This window comes from Choloepus didactylus, chromosome 2 (assembly GCF_015220235.1).
Source record: "Choloepus didactylus isolate mChoDid1 chromosome 2, mChoDid1.pri, whole genome shotgun sequence".
In the NCBI taxonomy this organism is placed as follows: Eukaryota; Metazoa; Chordata; class Mammalia; order Pilosa; family Megalonychidae; genus Choloepus; species Choloepus didactylus.
Window position 1 is genome coordinate 132411250 of NC_051308.1, and position 20668 is coordinate 132431917.

The 20668-nt window shown below is 38.4% G+C and overlaps 1 protein-coding gene across 4 annotated transcripts; it reads left to right on the plus strand.

The window, feature by feature from the left end:
- Window positions 1–1413: 1413 nt before the first annotated feature.
- HENMT1 (HEN methyltransferase 1) lies at window positions 1414–20362 on the plus strand. Of its 4 annotated transcripts, none has more exons than XM_037826485.1 (8): window positions 1414–2103; window positions 2663–2733; window positions 3620–3748; window positions 7769–7881; window positions 8705–8839; window positions 17852–18031; window positions 18728–18911; window positions 19551–20362. In XM_037826485.1, the coding sequence occupies exons 2-8, from the start codon at window positions 2713–2715 to the stop codon at window positions 19965–19967; spliced, it is 1179 nt and encodes a 392-aa protein (XP_037682413.1). In that variant the 5' UTR covers window positions 1414–2103; window positions 2663–2712; the 3' UTR covers window positions 19968–20362. The 4 variants fall into 4 exon arrangements, with proteins under 4 accessions (XP_037682413.1, XP_037682414.1, XP_037682416.1 ...); XM_037826486.1 differs by having other exon boundaries at window positions 1414–2048; XM_037826488.1 differs by having other exon boundaries at window positions 1414–1977.
- Window positions 20363–20668: the final 306 nt, after the last annotated feature.

The following is a 20668-nucleotide window of genomic DNA, read 5'->3' on the forward strand; positions in this document are numbered from 1 at the left end:
GGAATTAATTCTGCCAGCCACCAAGCTATCAGAAGACTTGCTACTGACCTATTGTGTCAGCCTTTCTGCCATCAACATAAACATTGACATCATCATGATCAATCATCACATAATGAACAGGGTATTCTAACAGCTGCTAAGGAGACCCAGGAAACCAACTTTTGATCACCCAGTGCAAGCCCATACCTCCCGTTCATCTGCTGTGCTGTGAGCTCCATGAGAGAAGGACCTAATGTCTTATTCACTCAAACAAGTACTTGATCTCAATTTACTGAACGGGTAGTTAATTCTCATCTTTCAACTGAAAAAACTGACACTCAAAGAAGTTAAATAAATTTCTAAGGGTTAGAGAGTAGGAGTAAAAACAGTATTTGAGGCATATTTGATTTCAAACTCATTCTGAAAAGGTATAACATAGTCTGTATCTCTGTGGGATTTACCATCTGGTGGGAGAAGACAGTATGATGAGAAAACGAGGTGACAAAGACTGTGGGAAGGAGCAGATGCAACTGACAGCTTGAAAAGGCAGAGATTTAGTGATTGGTCAAATATGGGAAGCGTAGAAACGTATAGTCAAGGATGATTTTCAGAATTTGAGACTAGGAAACTAGGAGACCAGGAGAAGGATGGTATCTGAAATAGGCAAATTTGGAGAGCGAAATGGACATTAGGTTGAATTTAAGTTCATAAACGGGTCATATAGCAGATGAGGCAGAAACTCTACGTCCAAGAATACTCTATCGATCATTAACTTTAAATCGTTCTGTTTAAATTACATTCTGCAGTAAGGAATATGTTCTTTCGACCAAGATAATCTATTAAAAGTGCAGTTTTGCCAAGCCACAGGAACTTCTCAAACTGCTATTGACATTATCGTAGCTCTATGAAACTTATTTTTTTTTTTACCTTGAGTTATATACTTTTTCTCCTATGAAACTATCCAAATTACCAAAACCAAGATTGTGTATTTATCTTTGTGGCAACCCCCAAAGTTGTTAGCACAACATTTGCATGCAGTAGGTGCTAAGTGTTTGAAAATACAGGTCCAATATATTATCTATGACATACTAATGGCTTATTAACTCAGTTGTAAACACCAGCTTTAGAATCCTAAATTAGGAGTAAAAAATATTTTTTCCCCAAGGCAGCTTCGCTCCCCAGCCGTCCCCTCATACTCTTTTATCATAGGTATGAAAGAAAATACTGTACTCCTTTGACAAGCGTCATTCTGAGTTTGCAGCAAAAGGAGAACTTTTCTAAGACATCAGATCTGTCCACAATAATAAGCGAAATAACCAGTTGGGGACTGAAAGAAAGTTCTTCTCTCAGCTCAGGTGACACTGCCGCAACTTTACCAGCCTAAGGCCCTTGCGGATTCTTGTGGGAAGGAGCGGGGACTGCCTCGCGTGGAGGCCCCGTTGGTCCCTTGACACCTCCCATTGGCCATTCTCTGCTCGTGGGCCGCGCACGGGAGAGCGACGGAGCCAACACCCGCCCTGAGCCGGCCGCCATTCAGCGAGAGTCGCATGCCAGTGCGAGCCGCGGATGTGGCGGAGTGGCGGCAGGACTACGCGGCGAGGTTCAGTGGAAAACCCAGAAAATGGCTTCGGGACATGCGCCACAGCGGCCGTTATGAAAAGCAAAACCGACACCTCGGAGCCGGGGACCGAGAGGGATGAGGCCGGGAGCCGGGGGCCGGGCGGGGCTCGGGGCGCCCGGGACGGAAGCCCCGGACGGAAGCCCCGGACGCGCCCCGCAGAGAACTAGAGGCGCAGCTTCCGGCAGCGCAGGTGCGGCCTTGGGCGGATAACGTCACGTGGCGAGGCAGCGTGCGGGGGGCGTCTGGTGCGGGTCTGCGAGTTAAATGCGGCTGCAGGGGCTCGGGTGGTGCCTTTTCGGTTCATCTCCTCAGCTCTTTGTTTCTCGACTTGGATGTGCTTCCAACTGAAAGGCAGTAGGCATGAAGACGGAAGCTCTGTAAAGACCGTAACGTTGACTCGCATGAAGAGGGTTTCGTAATACGCGTTAGATAATCACTGAAAAGCTAGGTGATTGACATGTTGCCTAAATTTCAGGCTAAGTTCGTTTGAGTTATAGACGAAAGTAAGTCTGCGATAGGGAACCAAAATTTAAATCAGTTTTCATGAGTGAGCCAGATAGATGTTTGAGCATAAACTTTCCTAATGCCTTGCCTTAGGCCCTGAAGTACTAACGACACTTTTTTTCTCCTTCAAAATTGCATATTGACAATGTATGGACGAGTTATTGAAAGCGATATGAGATTTAGGGTTTTAACGATGAAATGGACATAACTGATAGGGTTGTTCACTTTGTATTAAAGTAACAATAAAAGGAAAGACTGGTTTTGCACTTACCTAGGTTTGGCATAGTGAAAGTAATACGGCTTTGATATCAGACCCTTTGACCTTTTGGGCAAATGACTTACGCCTTCTGAGCCTGTTTGCTGATCTCTGAACCAATATTTACTGGGCAAATTCTGTGAATTAAGTGGTCACGTGTAAAGAGAAGCCCGAGCCCAGCTCTCTGCCTACTGATCTGGGAAGCCATTTCCTCCGGGCTCTTTTCTTTATAAAAACTGACATTTATATTTACAACTGAGTCGTTGATGTTTTTCTGTGTTTTTGTTTGTTTACTAATATAGAGCTTGAAGGGTACATCCGCATTTTTGTTTGCAACGTGACTTAGCTCCTAATGGAGGAAAACAACCTACAGGTAAAGATAAGGCCATGGATCTTCCCGCTCCTATGACGTTTAAGAGTTATCTGGTGATATAGATCGTGAGGTTGGTAGAAGCAGCTCCATCACATTTCGGCTGGACCATTTCCCAGTATGTGTTGAGCTAAAAAAGGATGTACATAGAAGAAATATCTACATTTGATGTATATAAAGTGAAATGAATCTGTTTTTCTTTTTATCAGTTGTTACTTAAGTGGCAAAATCTTTAACATTATTCTTCATCATTAATGTGCACTATTGATTTCATACTGATCTCATGTTGAAATAACATGTTAGATATAATGGGTTAAATAATATAATGTTATAATTCTACCTTTAAAAAACTTTAAAAAGGCAGCTGCTAGAAAGTTTAAAATCACATGCAGTACATGGCTTGCATTTTATTTCTGTTGGACAAGATGCTTTAGATATCAGTGCCTTTTGATTGTACTCGTTTACAAAACTGGTTTTTAGGAACAGGAGCAACAGCTGTTATGGATTAGTCATATAAATTTTTTTCTAATGAGATCCTTACAAAAAATTTCCAGCTTCCTGCCCACCTGGACTACAGGCTTTGGCAATTTACTCCACAAAAGGTTCCTTGTGGCTAGGAGGCTTCTAATTATTGAGTGCATTCATTAGTAATTTTCCTTTTAGCTGCAAGCAAACTATTGGATGCGTCAAGTCTGAGTCTCACTAATTCAAAAAGCATGAGAGAGGCTGAGAGACAAGCTGAACTGTTGAGGAAATGCAGTGCTGCTTAATAACTCGATTTTAGGACATTGGGGTGGTTGAGGACCAGGGAAATAAAGTTGCTCCTCATTTCATTTTTGAAAGCATGCATGATTTAGAACCTTTTCCTTTTTTGTTTATCATCTTGCAGTGCAATGGTGTGGTTGATGGGAATTTTGAAGACATTCTCGGCAAGGAGGTAATTAAGTTTAATCCTCCGTTATACAGACAGCGTTATCAGTACATTAAAGATTTAGTGGAGCAACATAAACCCAAGAAGGTTGGTATTTCTCTTTGCAGACATTTAATTATTAATACTGTCTTATGAACTGTTTCAAATGTGAAGAAAATCTTGAAATTTTATAGTTGGATGTAATTTTGAAGGTCCCATATTTCTAGATTTTAATCAGAATGTCAGCCAAGTTGGTATTGTAGCCACAGGTATTGTGGTTTTGTGTGTGTGTGTGTGTTTTAGATAATGGGCATACTTACTAATTTCAGAAGAAAGTCATGATTTCATGCAATTTAAGTTGAAACACATTATTTTTAGCTAATGACTCATGGTACAGAGCCAAGCATCTGGCAGTAATTACTTGGTCACTACTCTTAAGGATTTAGTATTCTAAATGTAGACTAGATACTGGTAAGGTGAATTTCTGGATGTAAGATTTCTTTTTTCTGCTTTACCTTCAATAGTCAGTTGAGACTCTGCTGTGTTACCACAACCCTTATTTTAACTGCCACTGCACATCATACTGCAGAAATTTGTTTCGTCATAAATATCCAGATGTGTATTCAGCTGAAGTATCTAAAACTGCCTATTTGGCAGCTCAGAAGACTTCAATATGGAATTCCATGTGATTCAACCTAATGTTTTGTTCAATAAAATTTTAGTGACTGCTTTCTATATGTGTGTGACAAATAAAATCAAAGTAAAGTTTTGGAAACCTTTCTTTGCTGAAACATGGTGCTGAGAATATTTAAGACTCAAGTTCTGATTATGAATGGGAAAAGGGTGTGTCCCTAATCTTTTCTCACATTAGTACAGTATAGACAATAGCAATTGTTCTGAAATAGGATTGTTTCTTTCTATTTGAAATTTATATTCCTGAAATTCTGACTTTTATCTGAAGAAATTAATTTCATTAATCTTAAGGAAGAGAATTAATTATGCAAAATTCCAAGGAGATTATTTAAAACTCCAGAGTAACCTTTGTTCCTTTCCTTGGGTTCAGACCCTGTCAATCATCAATCCAACTTCCTTTGAATCTTTACACTAAGATCTTGTGCTCTAAGTAACCTCTCCACAGTTACTTTATGATCATTTTGCTCTTGACATCTTTGTTACGCAGTAATTGGGGTCTTTTATTGGCTGGAATGGGATGGAATGGGATGGGATGGGATGGTCAGAGAGAAGCACAGGGCCCTTGGCACCAAAGGTAGTGATCATTGTCAACTGTGGTTTATCTACCCCACAGGATATGTCTGGGTAATGCCACTCCACTGTATCGGTGTTACGTGTTTGGCTTTCCTGGAAGCAAGGGAGCTAACTATGGGCTAGTCTAGAGAACAGCCAGCTTTTACACAGTCAGTTTAGACTGAAGAACCATAGAATTCTTCAGGAAAATGATTGGCAGTTTAATTTTTTCTAATGAGTTCTGTCAAGTTATTTAAACTCTATAAGCTTTCTTTTTTGCTGGATTGTTTACAAGCATTAATGGGGTTTGTATATCACACTAGTATACTTTTAGCTCACTTCCTATTTGAAAGAAAATTGAGTATACTTTATAAATATTATGGCAGTTTAATGCCTCACTAAGTCTGTATTTTGTTTTCTGGGGCTAGATTTGTTTTCTTTTAATAAGATGTATTCACACACCATACAATCATCCAAAATATACAATCAGTTGATCACATTACCATCATATAGTTGTTCATTCATCACCCCAATCTATTTTTTAACATTTTCCTTGTACCAGAAAAAATGATAATAAGAACTAAAAAAAAGTGAAAAAGAACACCCAAATCATCCCCCCTGCCCTATTTTTCCTTTAGCTTTTTGCCCTCATTTTTTTACTCATCCATCCATAAATTGGATAAAGGGAGTGTGATCCACAAGGTTTTCAAAATCACACCGTCACCCCTTGTATGCTACATTTTCATACAGTTGTCTTCAAGAATCAAGACCACTGGGTTAGAGTTGGATAGTTTCAGGTATTTACTTCTAGCTATTCCAATACATTAAAACCTAACAAGTGTTATCTATGTAGTGCATAAGAATGTCCACCAGAGTGACCTCTCAACTCCATTTGAAATCTCTCAGCCACTGAAGCTTTATTTCATTTCACTTTGCCTCCCCCTTTTGGTCAAGATGATCTGAATCCCATGATGCTGGGTCCAGATTCATCCCTGGGAGTCATACCCTGCGTTGCCAGGGAGATTTACACCGCCTGGGAGTTAGGTCCCACGTAGTGAGGAGGGCAGTGAGATCACCTGCTGAGGTGGCTTTGGGGCTAGATTTTTATCTTTCAATTCTGTACCCCCTCCTCTGTCCCCTGGGTAATGACAGATGTGCATGCTTCTGAAAAGAAAATCACTGAACATGCCCAACCAACGGTATGCAGCTTTGAGGTAGACTGTAAGGTTTATCTAAGATATTAATAGGTGTTCAAGGAAAAGATACTGTGATCAAACATTTTTGTTGGAAAAATTGGGTTAAATGAGGTTGAACATCCCTTTATTGCTGTGCTATTGTCTGAGTTTTCAAGAGGAGAGCTAGAGTGTTCCATGGAAAACAATTTAGGAAATGCCAAGGTAGAGAAATCTTAATCTTGATTTTACAAAGTAGGATTTTTTTGATGAAATCTAAGGTGAACTTTAGAGATAACACTGTTTTAACCCTTTGAAAACCATTATAAAATATATTTGTGCATGTTAAGGCAGTGCATAGAATCTTTCTCAATTCAGGATCCTGCAATGGTTCATGTCCCCAAACATCTATTTTAAGTCTGGATTAGAGCCGTTAACTACCCAAGAGGTTGGTTTGGGGAATCTTGGGGAAGGAGGGTGCACTTGTAAAAAATGTTTATCATGAGTTTCTTTTACTGTCATTTGCCTTTTTCTCCTAAAGTGGGGTTCAGAAATTTGGGTAATTTAGTTAAGGTTAATGAAGATTTTGTTGCTTCATTAAGAAAATCAGATTTAATAAAAATCTGTATGAGTGCATATGAATGTGTGTTAAGGAAATCAGCTATAATAAGAATGTTTATGAATTGTAAATCACTGTTCAGGGATGGCTTTTTTTTAAGTTCAATTTTATTGAGATATATTCACATACCAGGCAGTGATACAAAGCGTATAATCAGTTGTTCACAGTACCGTTATATAGTTGTGTGTTCATCACCAAAATTAATTTTTGAACATATTCATTACTACACACACAGAAGTAATAAGAATAAAAATTAGGTGAAAAAGAACAATTAAAGTAAAAAAGAACACTGGGTGTCTTTTTTTTTTTTTTTTTTTGCCTCCATTTTTCTACTCATCCATCCATACACTGGACAAAGGGGAGTGTGATCCATATGGCTTTCACAATCACATTATCACCCTTCATAAGCTATATTGTTATACAATTGTCTTCAAGATTCAAGGGTTCTGGGTTGTAGTTTGATAGTTTCAGGTATTTACTGCTAGCTGCTCCAATTCATTAGAACCTAAAAAGGATTATCTATATTGTGCATAAGAGTGCCCACCAGAGTGACCTCTTGGCTCCTTTTGGAATCTCTCTGCCACTGAAACTTATTTCACTTCCTTTCACATCCCCCTTTTGGTCAAGAAGATGTTCTCCATCCCGTGATGCCGGGTCTAGATTCCTCCCCAGGAGTCATATTCCACGTTGAAGTAGACACCTGTTTTGATCAATCATGAAGCTGTTCATAGGCACCAAGTTTCCTCTTAGGGAGCACATGCCTGCCACATGTGGTGTTCCTGTGCCAGGCCCTGAGAGTACACACTGAAACTCATCCGAATAAGAGGAGTTTTATATAAAAGCCTAAATACTCTTTCTAGTAGGTCATGGGGAGTTATGAGGATATGATCCTTATTTTTGCCCTGGGTTAATAATGTTTCATTAGATTAATTTCCCTTTTTGTATACTTTTCTATATAAAAAAAAGAGATATGTTCATATAATAACTTTATTCTGGTCTAACTTCTGTTGCTGACTGCCCCACAAAACTTTTTGATCATTCTTGACTTTTGGCTATAAAAATCTTTGAAATAACATTCTCTCTCATTTACAGGTGGCAGACTTGGGTTGTGGTGATACTTCGCTCTTATGGATACTTAAATTCCACAAGTGCATTGAACTGCTTGTTGGAGTAGATACTGATGAGGATAAATTACGATGGAAAGAGTAAATCCTAGTTTCTGAAAGAGTTGTGCATTAATATAAGACTAATGGCATTATTAATTATATTTAATTAATAGTAATAATTATACAGTACTAATATACAATATACTAATATATATACATGAATACTGTGTAATTAATAATTACACTTAAATATTGAGGTTATGGGAGAGCTGTAAGCTCGCTGAATAATAAGGTTGTGTCATAACTAATTTGAGTATTGTCTTGGGTTTTTATGAATACATTGTGAATAACACTCGTGTTTTGTTTGTACCAACTTATAAAGTATAGCTTCAGTTAAGTCATTATAATAGCCCAAACACTGCAAATCCAGTTTCAAACTTGCTTATGACAAGATCTCATTACTTTAATGCCAGATACCATGATTTATAGCGGAGGATTTTAAACTGTTCAACAGAGCACTGGGACAGAGGCACCAGACTGCTTCCTCTAGCTTGAAAGAGCTCTGCTAACTCTTAAACACATTAGACTTCCACAGATTTGTTTCCAGAATGTCTTTCTACTGAAGAAGAAAAAGTTGAAAACCACTGATCCAAACTGAGCTAAAAGACCAAAAGTATTAAAAATGAAAGCAATATCAAAGTTATAATATATAAAAATATTGCTATCACTTAAAATCTGGTTCTCAGTGGCCAGCAATGTCTCCGTATGCGGGGAAATGCCTGTTTAATACATCAAGCTGTGGAAAACGGGCCATGTCAGATTTCTATCAATGTAGGTCAAAGATAGTTATCAGAGAATCAAAGTTCTGTAGCTGCTGAGATACTCTAGATTATTGTGTTCAAAACATCTCTTGCCTTGGCAGGTATAAATTGTCCCCTGTCAGTGGGGATTATATAAAACCCAGGGAGCTGACTATGACTGTTACCTTGTATCATGGCTCTGCAGTGGAGAGAGACTCTCGTTTGCTTGGATTTGACTTGATAACATGTATTGAGTTGTAAGTATTAAGCTGATTCAGACTGTTTGAAAAATCTGAATGAATTAATGCCAGTAAACTTTGTGTTCTAAAGTTTTAGGCCTTAATCTTATTTCTTATTTGTAAAGAAAATTGCTCAGTTGGTAATGTCTTCTCTTTACTGGCTTTTTTTCAACTTATTTGGAATAAATTTAAATGTACATGCAAGTTGCAAAAATAAATAGTACCAAGAACATCCATATACCCTTTGCCCAAATTCACCTATCTTTAATGTTGCCCCATTTTCTTTATCATTTGTACATGGTCTTGTTCTCCCCCATCCCATACATACACAACAATTTTTTGGAAACATTTTTTTCCTTAAAATTTTTACTACTTTGAAATAATTTCAAACTTACAGGACAATTGCAAAAATAATACAAAACCAATATAGAGAACTCCAGATCCCACCCCCCTGACCCCATACCCAGATCCACCAATTTTAACATTTTGCCACATTTGCTGTATCATCTATTTATCGGTTTTCTAAACACTTTGAGAGTAGGTTGTATATATTATGCTCCTTGAACACATAATACTTTCATGTACATTTCCTAAAAACAAGGATATTCACTTATATAACCACCTTAAGTACAGTTTTCAAGTTCGAGAACTTAACAATAATATATATCTTATACTCTATATTCCAATTTTTTCATATGTCTCAATAATGTCCTTTTTTGAAAAGTTCAGTTTTTAATGAGATATATTCACATGCCATACAGTCATCCATGGTATACAATCAGCTGTTCCCAGTACCATCATATAGTTGTGCATTCATCACCCCAATCAATTTTTGAACATTTTCCTTACACCAGAAATAAAAATAAAAATAAAAAATAAAAGTAAGAAAGAACACCCAAATCACCACCTCCATCCCACCCTATTTTTCATTTAGGTTTTGTCCCCATTTTTCTACTCATCCATCCATACATGGGATAAAGGGAGTGCAATCCACAGGATTTTCACAATCACACTGTCACCCCTTGTAAGGTACATTGTTATACAGTCATCTTCAAGAGTCAAGGCTTTAGGTTGGAGTTTGATAGTTTCAGGTATTTACTTCTAGCTATTCCAATACATTAAAACCTAAAAAGGGTTACCTATACAGTGCATAAGAATGTGCACCTGAGTGACCTCTAGACTCCATTTGAAATGTCTCTGCCAGTGAAACTTTATTTTGTTTCATTTCACATCCCCCTTTTGGTCAAGAGGATGTTCTCAATCCCACCTTGCGAGGTCCAGATTCATCTCTGGGAATCATATCCTGTGTTGCCAGGGAGATTTATACCCGTGGGAGTCAGGTCCCTTTTCTCCTCCATTATTAGATACCGTCCAGGATCATGTATTGCATTTAATTGTCATTATCTTTTTAGTTGCTCTCTTTTTTAAAAATTGTGGAAACATATATACAACCTAAACTTTCCCATCTTAATTACTCCCATGTATACCATTCAGTAGGATAAATCACATTTACAAAGTTAGGCTACCTTCACTGCCATCCATTACCAGAACTTCCCCATCACCCCAAACAAATTCTACACCAATTATGCATTAACTCCATTCCCCCAGTCCCTGCTCCTGGTAACCTCTATTCTACTTTCCGTCCTTATACATTTGCATATTCTAACTATATTATGTAAGCAGGATGATAAAATATCTGTCCCTTTATATATGACTTATTTCACTCAACATGTTTTTTTATGAAACATTTTTAAGGGTAAGTTATACATATCTTGACCTTTTGCCATGTATTTTCTAAGATAAGGGGTGTTCTTTTATATAGCCATAATACAGTTATCAATTTCAGTAAATTTAACATTGATAACAATACTTTATCATTCTTATTCCAATTTTGTCAGTTAACCCAATAATGTCATTTATAGAATTATTTTTTCCTCTGTTATAGGACTAAATGCAATGCCTGACCCTAGACTGGATCCTGTAATGGAGAGAAAAATGTAGGATCATCTGTTGCATTTAATTGTCATGTCTCTTTAGCCTCTTTTAATCTGGAATATCCACAGCCTTTGTTTATGGCATTGATAGTTTGGAAGAGTGGAGTGCCCCCTCCACCCGCCGCGATAATAGAGTATTTTTCATTTTGGGTTCCTGGTAATTAGATTCAGATTGTACATTCTCCAAGAACTGAGGGACACTGCAGAGGTGATCTTGTGTCCTCAAGACATCCCATATGGAGGCACATGGTGTCCATCAGCCCTCTTTGGTGATTAATTTTTTTTGATATGCAATATGATTTTATATATGTGAAAATTAAAAAAAAACAGTCAAAACAAGTATTTAGAAACATGCATGTGTAGTGAAAAGTACAACAAAAATGCATTGGAATGTTACATATTAACTTCAGGATAATGGTTACCTGGGCAAGGGAGGAGTAGAAGGGATGGGGGGAGTGATGAGAAGGAACAGGAGTGGGGCATTAGCCATATGTAACAGGTGATGTTAATGTTGATCCCCCGTCAAGGTGCCTGTGTGCTCCATTTATAATTACTGTTTCATTCTTTCAACTAATAATCAGTCTGTGGGGAGACACTTTAAAGACCATGCAAATATGTTGCCCTTTGTCCATATTTCCTCCTACATTTGGTATCCACTATGATTCTTGTCTGACTCAGTCTTTACTGTTATGGTGGCAAGTTATGCTTTTTCCGATTCCAGCATGACTCTACATTTACCAGTTGGTCTTCACCGTTCTGAACAAGAGCCATCCCTTCTCCTCTGTTTGTTCATTCATTCATTCAACTATTCATTATCAGTGTGAAGTTATGAATTCCTATTTTTTAATGGTTAATAATTCATTCCTGTACTTAATTATTTTGTTGCTTAAATTATCCCAGTTTTGGCCAGTGGAACCCTTGAAGTTGGCTCTGTGTCCTTGTGACATGTCTGTATCATTTTTGTGAACACTTCTTTTTACTTCCTGATATAATAAAATGTTTCTGGCCTGTCTTCTACTTTTCCTGCCCCAGCCTGGGATCAGCCATTTCTCCAAGGAACTTGGGTTCCTTTTAATGGGAGATGGTATTTACAAACCACGATCTGTGCATCTTCATGGCCTTTTGGTAGTAAAGAAGCTTGCTTTCTGGTTGGTTTGCTTGGTGGTGTGTTTAGGTTCATTTCCAATTTTTGGTAATGTGCTGTTCTCCAGGAAAGATTTTGGTCTCACCATTTATGCATAAAGTATATCCAGTTTGTCCTCCTTGAAGTCCTTCTTGGACCCTTTATCCTTTATTCTTTATTTGCTAATTATTATGAGAATTATTTACAGGTATTCAGTATTCTGTTTGTCCTTTTAGTTATTTTTAAACTCATATATCTCCTCCTTTTAATTAGAAATCTTTACTTGCTCCCTGACTCTCTAATAGACAGTTATCATCTAAATTAATCTTTATTTCCTCACTAGATAAGATTGCCAAGCTTAATATTCTACAGTATGTCTCTGCCCCAAAGTATTATCTGATATTTTTTAGCTATGCAAATATTAAGCATTTTCTCCTGCTTGGTTCTTGAAGAGTTAAGACAGATGTAGAAGTGATATTTTTCCTTTTAGTTTGAAGGGCTGCCTGCAGATTTCATTTAGACAAAGTTTTTTCTAATGTAGTTCAAAGTGGAAGTCACTGTAATCATTGTCATTTATCATGTATCTTCCCACCTTGAGTTTCTTTAAGCATAGTAAACTCACAGGGCCTAGTATCACAATCTGTGTAATTGGTTTTGTTTCATACTGGGTAGATTTATCCATGTAGGCTTCAATATAAACTGTGGATTTCATGCCAGGGAATAAACCCTATGTAGAGTTTATTATTTATACATTTACTGTATTATTTATATATTATTATAATTGAAATATATTATTTATACATTATACATTTATTTTTTGGGTCCAGAGAAGCTCTTGGACCCTTTGTCCTTTATTTGTTAATATCATAAGAATTATTATCAATCTTCTGATGTTTGTCCTTTGAGTCAACTTCTTACCTGTGCCTTTACCAATCTTGCCTTCCAGATATGTCACTTTACCCATTAAAAAATTTTTTTTTGGAATATAAATTTTCCCAAATTTATATCTACGTATGGTTTAAAATTCAAAAGGTACAAAGAGACAACGTGAGAAGCTTCCCATGCTTTTTTCTTCCAGCTACTCAGTTTTCCTCCCCAAAGACAGCTGTTACTAACAATTCCTTGGTTATACTTCCAGAAATACCCCATCATTTACAAAGATACATGCATATATTTTACTTTACATAAATGGTAGCATGCTATACATATTGTTCTATACCTTGCTTTTTTTTTTTTTTTTCCACTTAGCAATATATCCTGGAGATGTTCCATGTCAGACCGAAAATTGCTTTCTGTGTTTTTTTCATTGCTGCATCTTTTTCCACTCTGAGCTAAGCATAACGTTCTTAACTAGTCTCATGTTGATGAATACTTAGAGTAACCTGGTCTTTTGCTATAGTAATAAGTACTTTTGTGTATGTCATTTTTGCATATGTGAGTATATCTGTAGTATAAACTGCTAGAAGTAAAATTGCTAGGACAAAGGATGTGTGTATTTGTAGTTTTGATAGCCCTTTTGGTTATAGTGAAAACTGAAGTGGTTTAACAGAGGCCACACTGTTGTGATTTAAAGAAAGTAGAACCTTATTTCTCTTAGCTTATAGTCCCGATGTGAGTGGTTCGTGATTGGTAGTAGTTGACTCTTTGAAGTCATTCAAGAACCAAATCCCTTCTGTCTGTTCTACCACTCTCTGTAATGTTAACCCCGTCTCTGTCATCATAGGAGGACCATGGGCATATCCTTGTTTCATTTCCTGGAAGAGGGAGAAATAACAAGCACATACGCCAGATATTTTAAGGCCCAAGCCTGGAAGGTGCACACATGTGTTCCACTTGTATTCCATTTGCGAGAATTTAGGCTTCTGATCGCTCCTGGTTGAAAAGGATGCTGGAAATGTGATCTCTGCTCAGGCAGCTCTTACTATAGAAGAAGAGTGGAATAGATTTTGGTGGACAACTGAGAAGTGTCCACCACAAAAATTGTTGCCAAACTAGCTTCCACTTTGTGTTGATTCGCACGAAGAATCAGCCATGTAGGCGGGTGTGGCCCTCCCCTTCATCAATACAACGTCTTATCCAATTTTTTGATTTTTAACAATCTGAGAGGAAGAAAGTGTTATCTCAGTTTAGTTTCAGTTTGTGAGAATGAACACCTTTTCAAATGCTTGAGCCATTTGGTGTTTATTCTTGGAACTGTATGTATCCTTTATGCATTTTTCTATTGGATTGTTGATATTTTTCTTATTGATTGCATGGTTTCTTCATATGTCAGGAATCAGTCTTTTAACTGTGATATGGAATGCAGACATTTTCTCTCAAATTTGTCATTTAGTTTTTAGCTCTGCTTATAGAAGTTTTTTTTTTTTTAAATGACACACAGTGAAATTAACTCCTGGGCCTCACTGATCTGTTCTTTGTCACTATATTTTGGTCTCTTCAGTAATACCACAATAATGAAATCCTATGGTATGTAACTTTTTGAGATCAGCTTCTTTCACTTAGCAAATGCCTTTGAGACTCATCCAAGTTCTTGAGTATGTCAGTAGTTTGTTTCTGTCCATTGCTGAGTAGTATTCCACTATGTGGATGTACTGCAATTTATCTATTCACCCATTGAGGGATTTTTGGTTGGTTTCCAGTCTGGGATTATTATGAATAGAACTCTTACAAACATTCACATACAGGTTTTTGTGTGAATGTAAGTTTTATTCCACTTGAGTGAATATCAGTGAGTAGGATTGCTGGGTCATATGATAAGTGTGTGTTTGTTTTGCTTTTACTTCAGTTCTTTATTTCCTACCCTCTATTTATCTGGATTTCTTTTTCTTAGAGTATCATGGCAAGGGGAGCAGAAGTCTTCATAGGTGTCCCCTAATCCCATTGAAAACAATTCTCCCTTTGGGACTTTGGCCAGGAAAAGAATGACATGTCACACCTCGACCCTTCTCTCTTGACTTTCATCCTATGTCCCCAGGTCAGATATGGGCTTTCTTCTTCTTCTCTGACCAGAAGCTACTGCCTGTTGCTTCTTCACTCTTCTCAAGGGCACTCAGTCCCATGGAGACCCTCACAATATTGGGGAAGTAGTTCTGTGATCTGGTCCATCAGACCTAGCTCTTGATATGTTACAAGATATGTTTTGGAGTGTAGAAATACTTCTTTGTCTCTAAAGTGCAAGTAGCCTGGAAATTCAAGACTCCTGTTTCTTTTCGGACCTAGGCAGCTTGGTCCTCTTTGCTACAAAGGTGGCATTTGGGAGGGAGAAATGGCTCAGCAGTGGAGATAGAAGGCCTCTAAGAAGACGTTATTGGAGGGGATAACAGAGGAACATTGGTTAATACTTCACAAATGTTATCCTTGTTACAACAGCAAGAATGCTGTCAGCAAAGCCTTGAGGTCTAAAAGGTAGGTGAAAGAGGGTTATAGTGCAGGGAGCGTTAGAGACGCAGACCAAAGGTTGAAATGCAGTTAATGACCCTTGGCCTGGCTATGGGGCAAGGTAGATTTTGTTAGGTCTGTGTAGTGTGTAAAATTTCCTAAATATTTTAGTATGGGCATTTTTATGCTTAAAGTTTTGAATTAGTTGCTCACAGTTCTTAAAATTGGGAGCTTTCAGAGAACCCAGTTTTCCTGCTTCTATTGAAGTCAGACTCTCTGGCACCCCTGTCTAGGTTCTTGGGTCCACTAGAGCCAACTGTATTCCCACCCTCTCATAGGCTTGCATTCTCTGCCTGCTTGGCTTTTCTAGTGAACACCTGGATTCCTAGACATATTTAAATGGAGTCTTGTCAATAAGCTTGTCTCGAAAAGAAAAGAAGGTATAGTAGAAGGGACCCTAAGGGGATTTGTGATTGAGTCTAGGCATCACCTGACCATGTGCAGATGGGGCCAGCAGAGCAGGCCTGGTTGGAGAGGACTCCCTGAGGTGTTCTCCTGACATGTGCATTGCCTCGGGTTCCAGGATCCTGTCCATTTTCATGTCTCTGATTCTTCCTTGGTTCTCTCCATTTTCCTCCATTATAGCTTTAATGACACTATATAATATCTCTTAGGGTGGTAGTAAGAATTCATCAAGAAGATGTGTAAGCACTTCCTGGCATGGAGTGAATCCTCCAATATTATCTGGTACCACTCCCATAAGAACTAAAGTTCTCACAGTTGACCATATTATTTTTTTAAAATTAGTCCAGTCTGTGGAGCCACAATTGTCTGAAGTCACCACAGCAAAGCTCCTCAGCACAGCTGGGGCCTGCCAATCCTCCTCCCATCTTCCCACACTGTTTAGACCCGTGCTCTGTTCAGGGTGGTTCTCTGCGAGGTTTCTGATGACATTTACTGCAGTTTTCACAGGCAAGGCTTCTGTCAATACTAGCCTTTTGGTTCTGCAGTTCTGCCTTTAACCTTGAATACAGGAATGCCTCCTTCCTCAAGGTTGGTGTTGGTGACTCAGACCCCCTTGGTGTGTGGGTCCTTCATTACCAAGCAGTCTCCACTTGCCCTTTTATGTTTTGGAGCTTTAGTAGACATAATTAATAATTCCTCTTTACTCAAGTTGGCACAGACTGAGATAGGAAAAAGGCAGATGGCAATCAAAATATCGACTTTATTACCAATAAGCCTATTGGGAAACATAGCTTGGGTGAACAGCAGCTGTGGGCTTCTTGATACTGTATACCAGAATTAGGCGGTCTTATCTGTCTGCACACCGGGGCTGGGAAACCACAGGTCTCCCCAACTGGGAGCTGAGTATTTACTGGTAAGCTTCCCCCAGGGCTGCAGGCAGACCCCAGCAGGCAGGAGAACAACACAGACAAAGCGGAAGGGGAGGGAGTGGGCTGAAGATATGCAAGCCCAGTTCTTTATCTTGCTCTCTGGGGTTGGGGTAAAGGGGGAAGCAGAGAGAGGCCCATGAATGTTGTGGTAACAGATGTCCCTGCAGCCAGGGACTCGACATCTTATTCAAAGTGTTCCTAGCATGCTTATGAATCAATTGGAAGCTAGGACCCTGTGGTGCACTTGTGGATGTCTGGTTTCTTTAGGGTACATTGACTTAGATGGGATGTCAGCAAGACTTTGTGAGACCTCTGTTTGTAACTTTTAATTTTTATATAATTGCAAATTTACACAATAGTGACACAAATAGTACAAGTCCTCTCATTATACCTTTTACCCAGATTCTCTGGTTTAATTTGGCCCTATATGCTTTCTATCTTGCTTGCTCTTTGTATGTATACGTATGTATGTATTTTTTATCTGAACCATTTGAGAGTAAGTTGGAGACATCATCCCTCTTTACTACTTAAGTATTTCAGTATCTTTTTCCCCTAAGGACAAGACTTTTTCTTATATAGGTGCAGTACAGTTATCTTTATCAGGAAATTTAAGATTGATTCAGTACTATTATCTAATCCACAGTCTATTTGTTAATTAGTCCAGTAATGACCTTCTTTTAAATTTTTAGTTTAGGTTTCAATCCAGGATTACATGTTGCATTTAGTTGTTATATCTCTGTATTCTGGAACAAGTCTTTCATTGTTTTATTTGCCTATGATATTTTTGAAGAATACTTTGCTAATTATTTTGTAGAGTGTGTCTCAACCTAGATTTGTGTATGTCCTCATGATAAGATTCAGGGTATGCATTTTTGACATGAATACCATTGAAGTGATATGTCCTTCTTGGTGCATCATACTGTAGAGCACATGTTCATATACCTATATTACTGGTGAGAATGCGAGTGCCATGGGTGGGGTCTGGGGGAGGATGAAATGATGAGTGGTTATTTTCAGGTCATTTGAGAAGATCAAAGAAGGGAGAAACCAATGCAGTGAAATAATTTGTTTTGCTACATTAATTTGGAAAATACTTGCTGGAAAAGCTATATTATTGTATCTTTCCCATTAACCACTTTAGAATAGAACATTTGGATTCAAAAGATCTGGCCAAATTTCCAGAAGTGGTATTTGGGTTCTTCTCTCCAGCCATGATTGTCATCAGCACTCCAAACTCTGAATTCAATCCCCTGTTTCCAGCAGTGACCTTGAGAGATTCAGATCACAAATTTGAGTGGAACAGAATACAGTTTCAGACATGGTGAGTTCATAAAGGTTTTTGTTTTTGTTTTGGGAGGAATTTAAAATCCTAGGAAATAAATCTTGATACCATATTACCTAAATTATTTTTAAATTTACTTCAATAAATTAGCTTTTCTAATTCATCTTCCTTTTACAATCTGCTTTATGCCAAGATTAACAAAGGAACCTCTCTGCATTGGATCAGAGTAGAAATGAAGAGTGTGTTTTATCCCCCCAAGTCTCACAGGCAGGCGAGTGTGGAAAGGGTGTGTGGGCACCAGACACCTTTTATGTGAAGCCATCTGGAGAGTTGGTGTGAAGGCAAGAAACCAAACAGAAGGAAAGTGCAGAGCTGTGAGGGTCAGCAGTATGCCTCTGTCCCGAGGCACCCCCAGGCCAACAGATGGTCATGTTTTTGGCTTAATTCCAAACCCCAATAGGTAGTTGGGGTTATAGCCTTTGTGGTCTTCTTACCCTCCCACACACCTTGCCCCATAACTTTCCTTTTCTCCATATTCATACAGTTACTTGGAAATGGACATTGTCATTGCTTGAATGCTCACAGAAATCCAGTAACCCCAGTGGTGTGTCATTATGTGATGGTGGAGGAATTGACAACTTAGAAGTGTTTAAGTTCATTGAACATTGTTGCTTATTTAATAATAGCTATAAGTTTAGAAAAAAAAAATGATTTCTCTCCTTGTTTTGACTTCAGGGCTTTAGATGTGGCAAATCTCTATAATTACTCAGTCGAGTTTACTGGCCTGGGGAAACCACCAGCTGGAGCTGAAAATGTTGGATACTGTACCCAGATAGGGATCTTCAGGAAAAATCCAGCAAAGGCAGATGAACCGTGTGTTTCAGAGCAGCACATTGAACATGAACATGTTTATAAAGTTGTGAGTATTCTTTGTGTGGTAGCTAGTAGAGACACATGTATAAAGGACCTTTTTTGAAGTTGACCCAGGGGAATCCTTCAGGTCCCTACTGTGGTTTTGGTTGGTCTTATGGTGACCCTTGAGACTGCCTGGCCTTTTACCTAGTCTCAGAACATATCACAGAGAATGGTCTTCTACTGGAATCTTCTCAAGAAGACTTCTGAACTTCTGTGTTTGCAGTCTGTTGGGATTAGCAGCAGGAAAGAGGAAAGCCAGTTGCAGTTCTCCCAAGCCTGACTCAGGAACCTACTGTTATAACTGATCCTCCAAGCTCCTCAGATTCTTGGGGTTTAAGGAGATGTGGTGAAAAAACAAATTTTCCCTTTTAGTTAACTGGACCTTTTTCCTTAACATTTTCTTTTTTTTAATCTAATAACAAGTAGGAATATTGGGTTAGTATGATTTGGTTGAAAGCTGGCTGGGAGATAATGGGAAATAATCAGATAATGTCTATATGTCAGTCGTTTGACTCACATTATAATGGAGGCATTTAAGATTAGTGAGGTTTGACATATACCCAATAGGTATATATAGTTCTTACATGGCAAAAACCTGACTGGTTTAGTTTTTTTTTTTTTTTGTGGTGGTTGTTCCCTTCAGGTTTATACAGTCACATATCCAAGTTTACAGCAAAAAAAGTACCGCCAGGGTGCAGTGCTGAATGAAGTGATTCCTGAAGTCTACGACATGAGGAGGGAGCACTTGCAAAGTCTTAAGCAGCAGGATGATGGGCACCTTGGGGATATGCCAGAAGACACTGGCTACTTGGAGGCCCCCTTCAAATGCCATGAACCAGAACTTTCTCTTTTGGAAAAGGACAGTGTGGAAAAGGCTCCCAAACCCTTCTGTGTTGGAAATAAGTTTTATGTGCCCCTGGAAAGACTCTTTGCTTTGCCCAAAGTGAAACGCTTGTGTGTAAACGTAGAGATGCTAAGAACTCTGATTGCCGATCGGGTGACTCTGAACAGTGACGGCTCTGCCGTGATGGTGGACATGCATGACGAGGATGATTACTAAGCATTCTTGTCTCCTGAAATTCAGGGTCTTAGCAGGAGTTGGACTCATTTAGGTTTTAAACTTTTTTTGTGTAGTCATAATTCATGTGACTTTTTTTTTTCTCTAAGTGTGAAGTTATGACAGAAAAGACCATGTTCCAGGCCAGTGGCTTGACGTAAAGCCAGACTGTTTGCTATAAACCTAAGAAAGCTATTAGAGTTTAACACCAGAAGTGGTGTACCTTCCTTTGAAATTGCAATTTTTCTTCCAGGTTTTCTCAAGAATGAAGAAATATTAGATGTGGTAGTATTTCACACACTGTTAGTTTAGAACTTACTTAACCCTATATTTAAAATATTCTTTATTTGGGGGTAGGTAGTTAATAGTGTGTTTGTTATTAAAGTTTTTGTGTTAGACCCATGTGTTGAGTGTGACATTAAAAGAAAATAGAATGATTGAAATATGGTTTAAAACCTTTTCCCAAGGGTTCTTATGAGTAATTGACTCTCTGCCTCTTTGGGCTATATTCTAACTTCTGTTATGCTTAGCCTTACAAAAAACCTCATACAAAACAGGAACACAGGATTTGGAGGTGTGTTATGAAGGACATAGAAACCTCCTCGTGGTGTAACTGCCATCTACTATTTTGAAGCATCCTCTTCTCCAGGAGTTTACTGATGGGAGTTGGGGTGGAGTAAGCCATGGGAGAGAGAAACACAGCT

Bases quoted from the DNA above. Each gene is read 5' to 3' on its own strand.
- HENMT1 (XM_037826485.1), top strand. From the start codon at position 2,713: ATGGAGGAAAACAACCTACAG. The intron at 7,882-8,704 runs GTAAATCCTAGT...TTGCCTTGGCAG, and splicing joins GATAAATTACGATGGAAAGA to GTATAAATTGTCCCCTGTCA. The intron at 8,840-17,851 runs GTAAGTATTAAG...TAACCACTTTAG, and splicing joins TTGATAACATGTATTGAGTT to AATAGAACATTTGGATTCAA.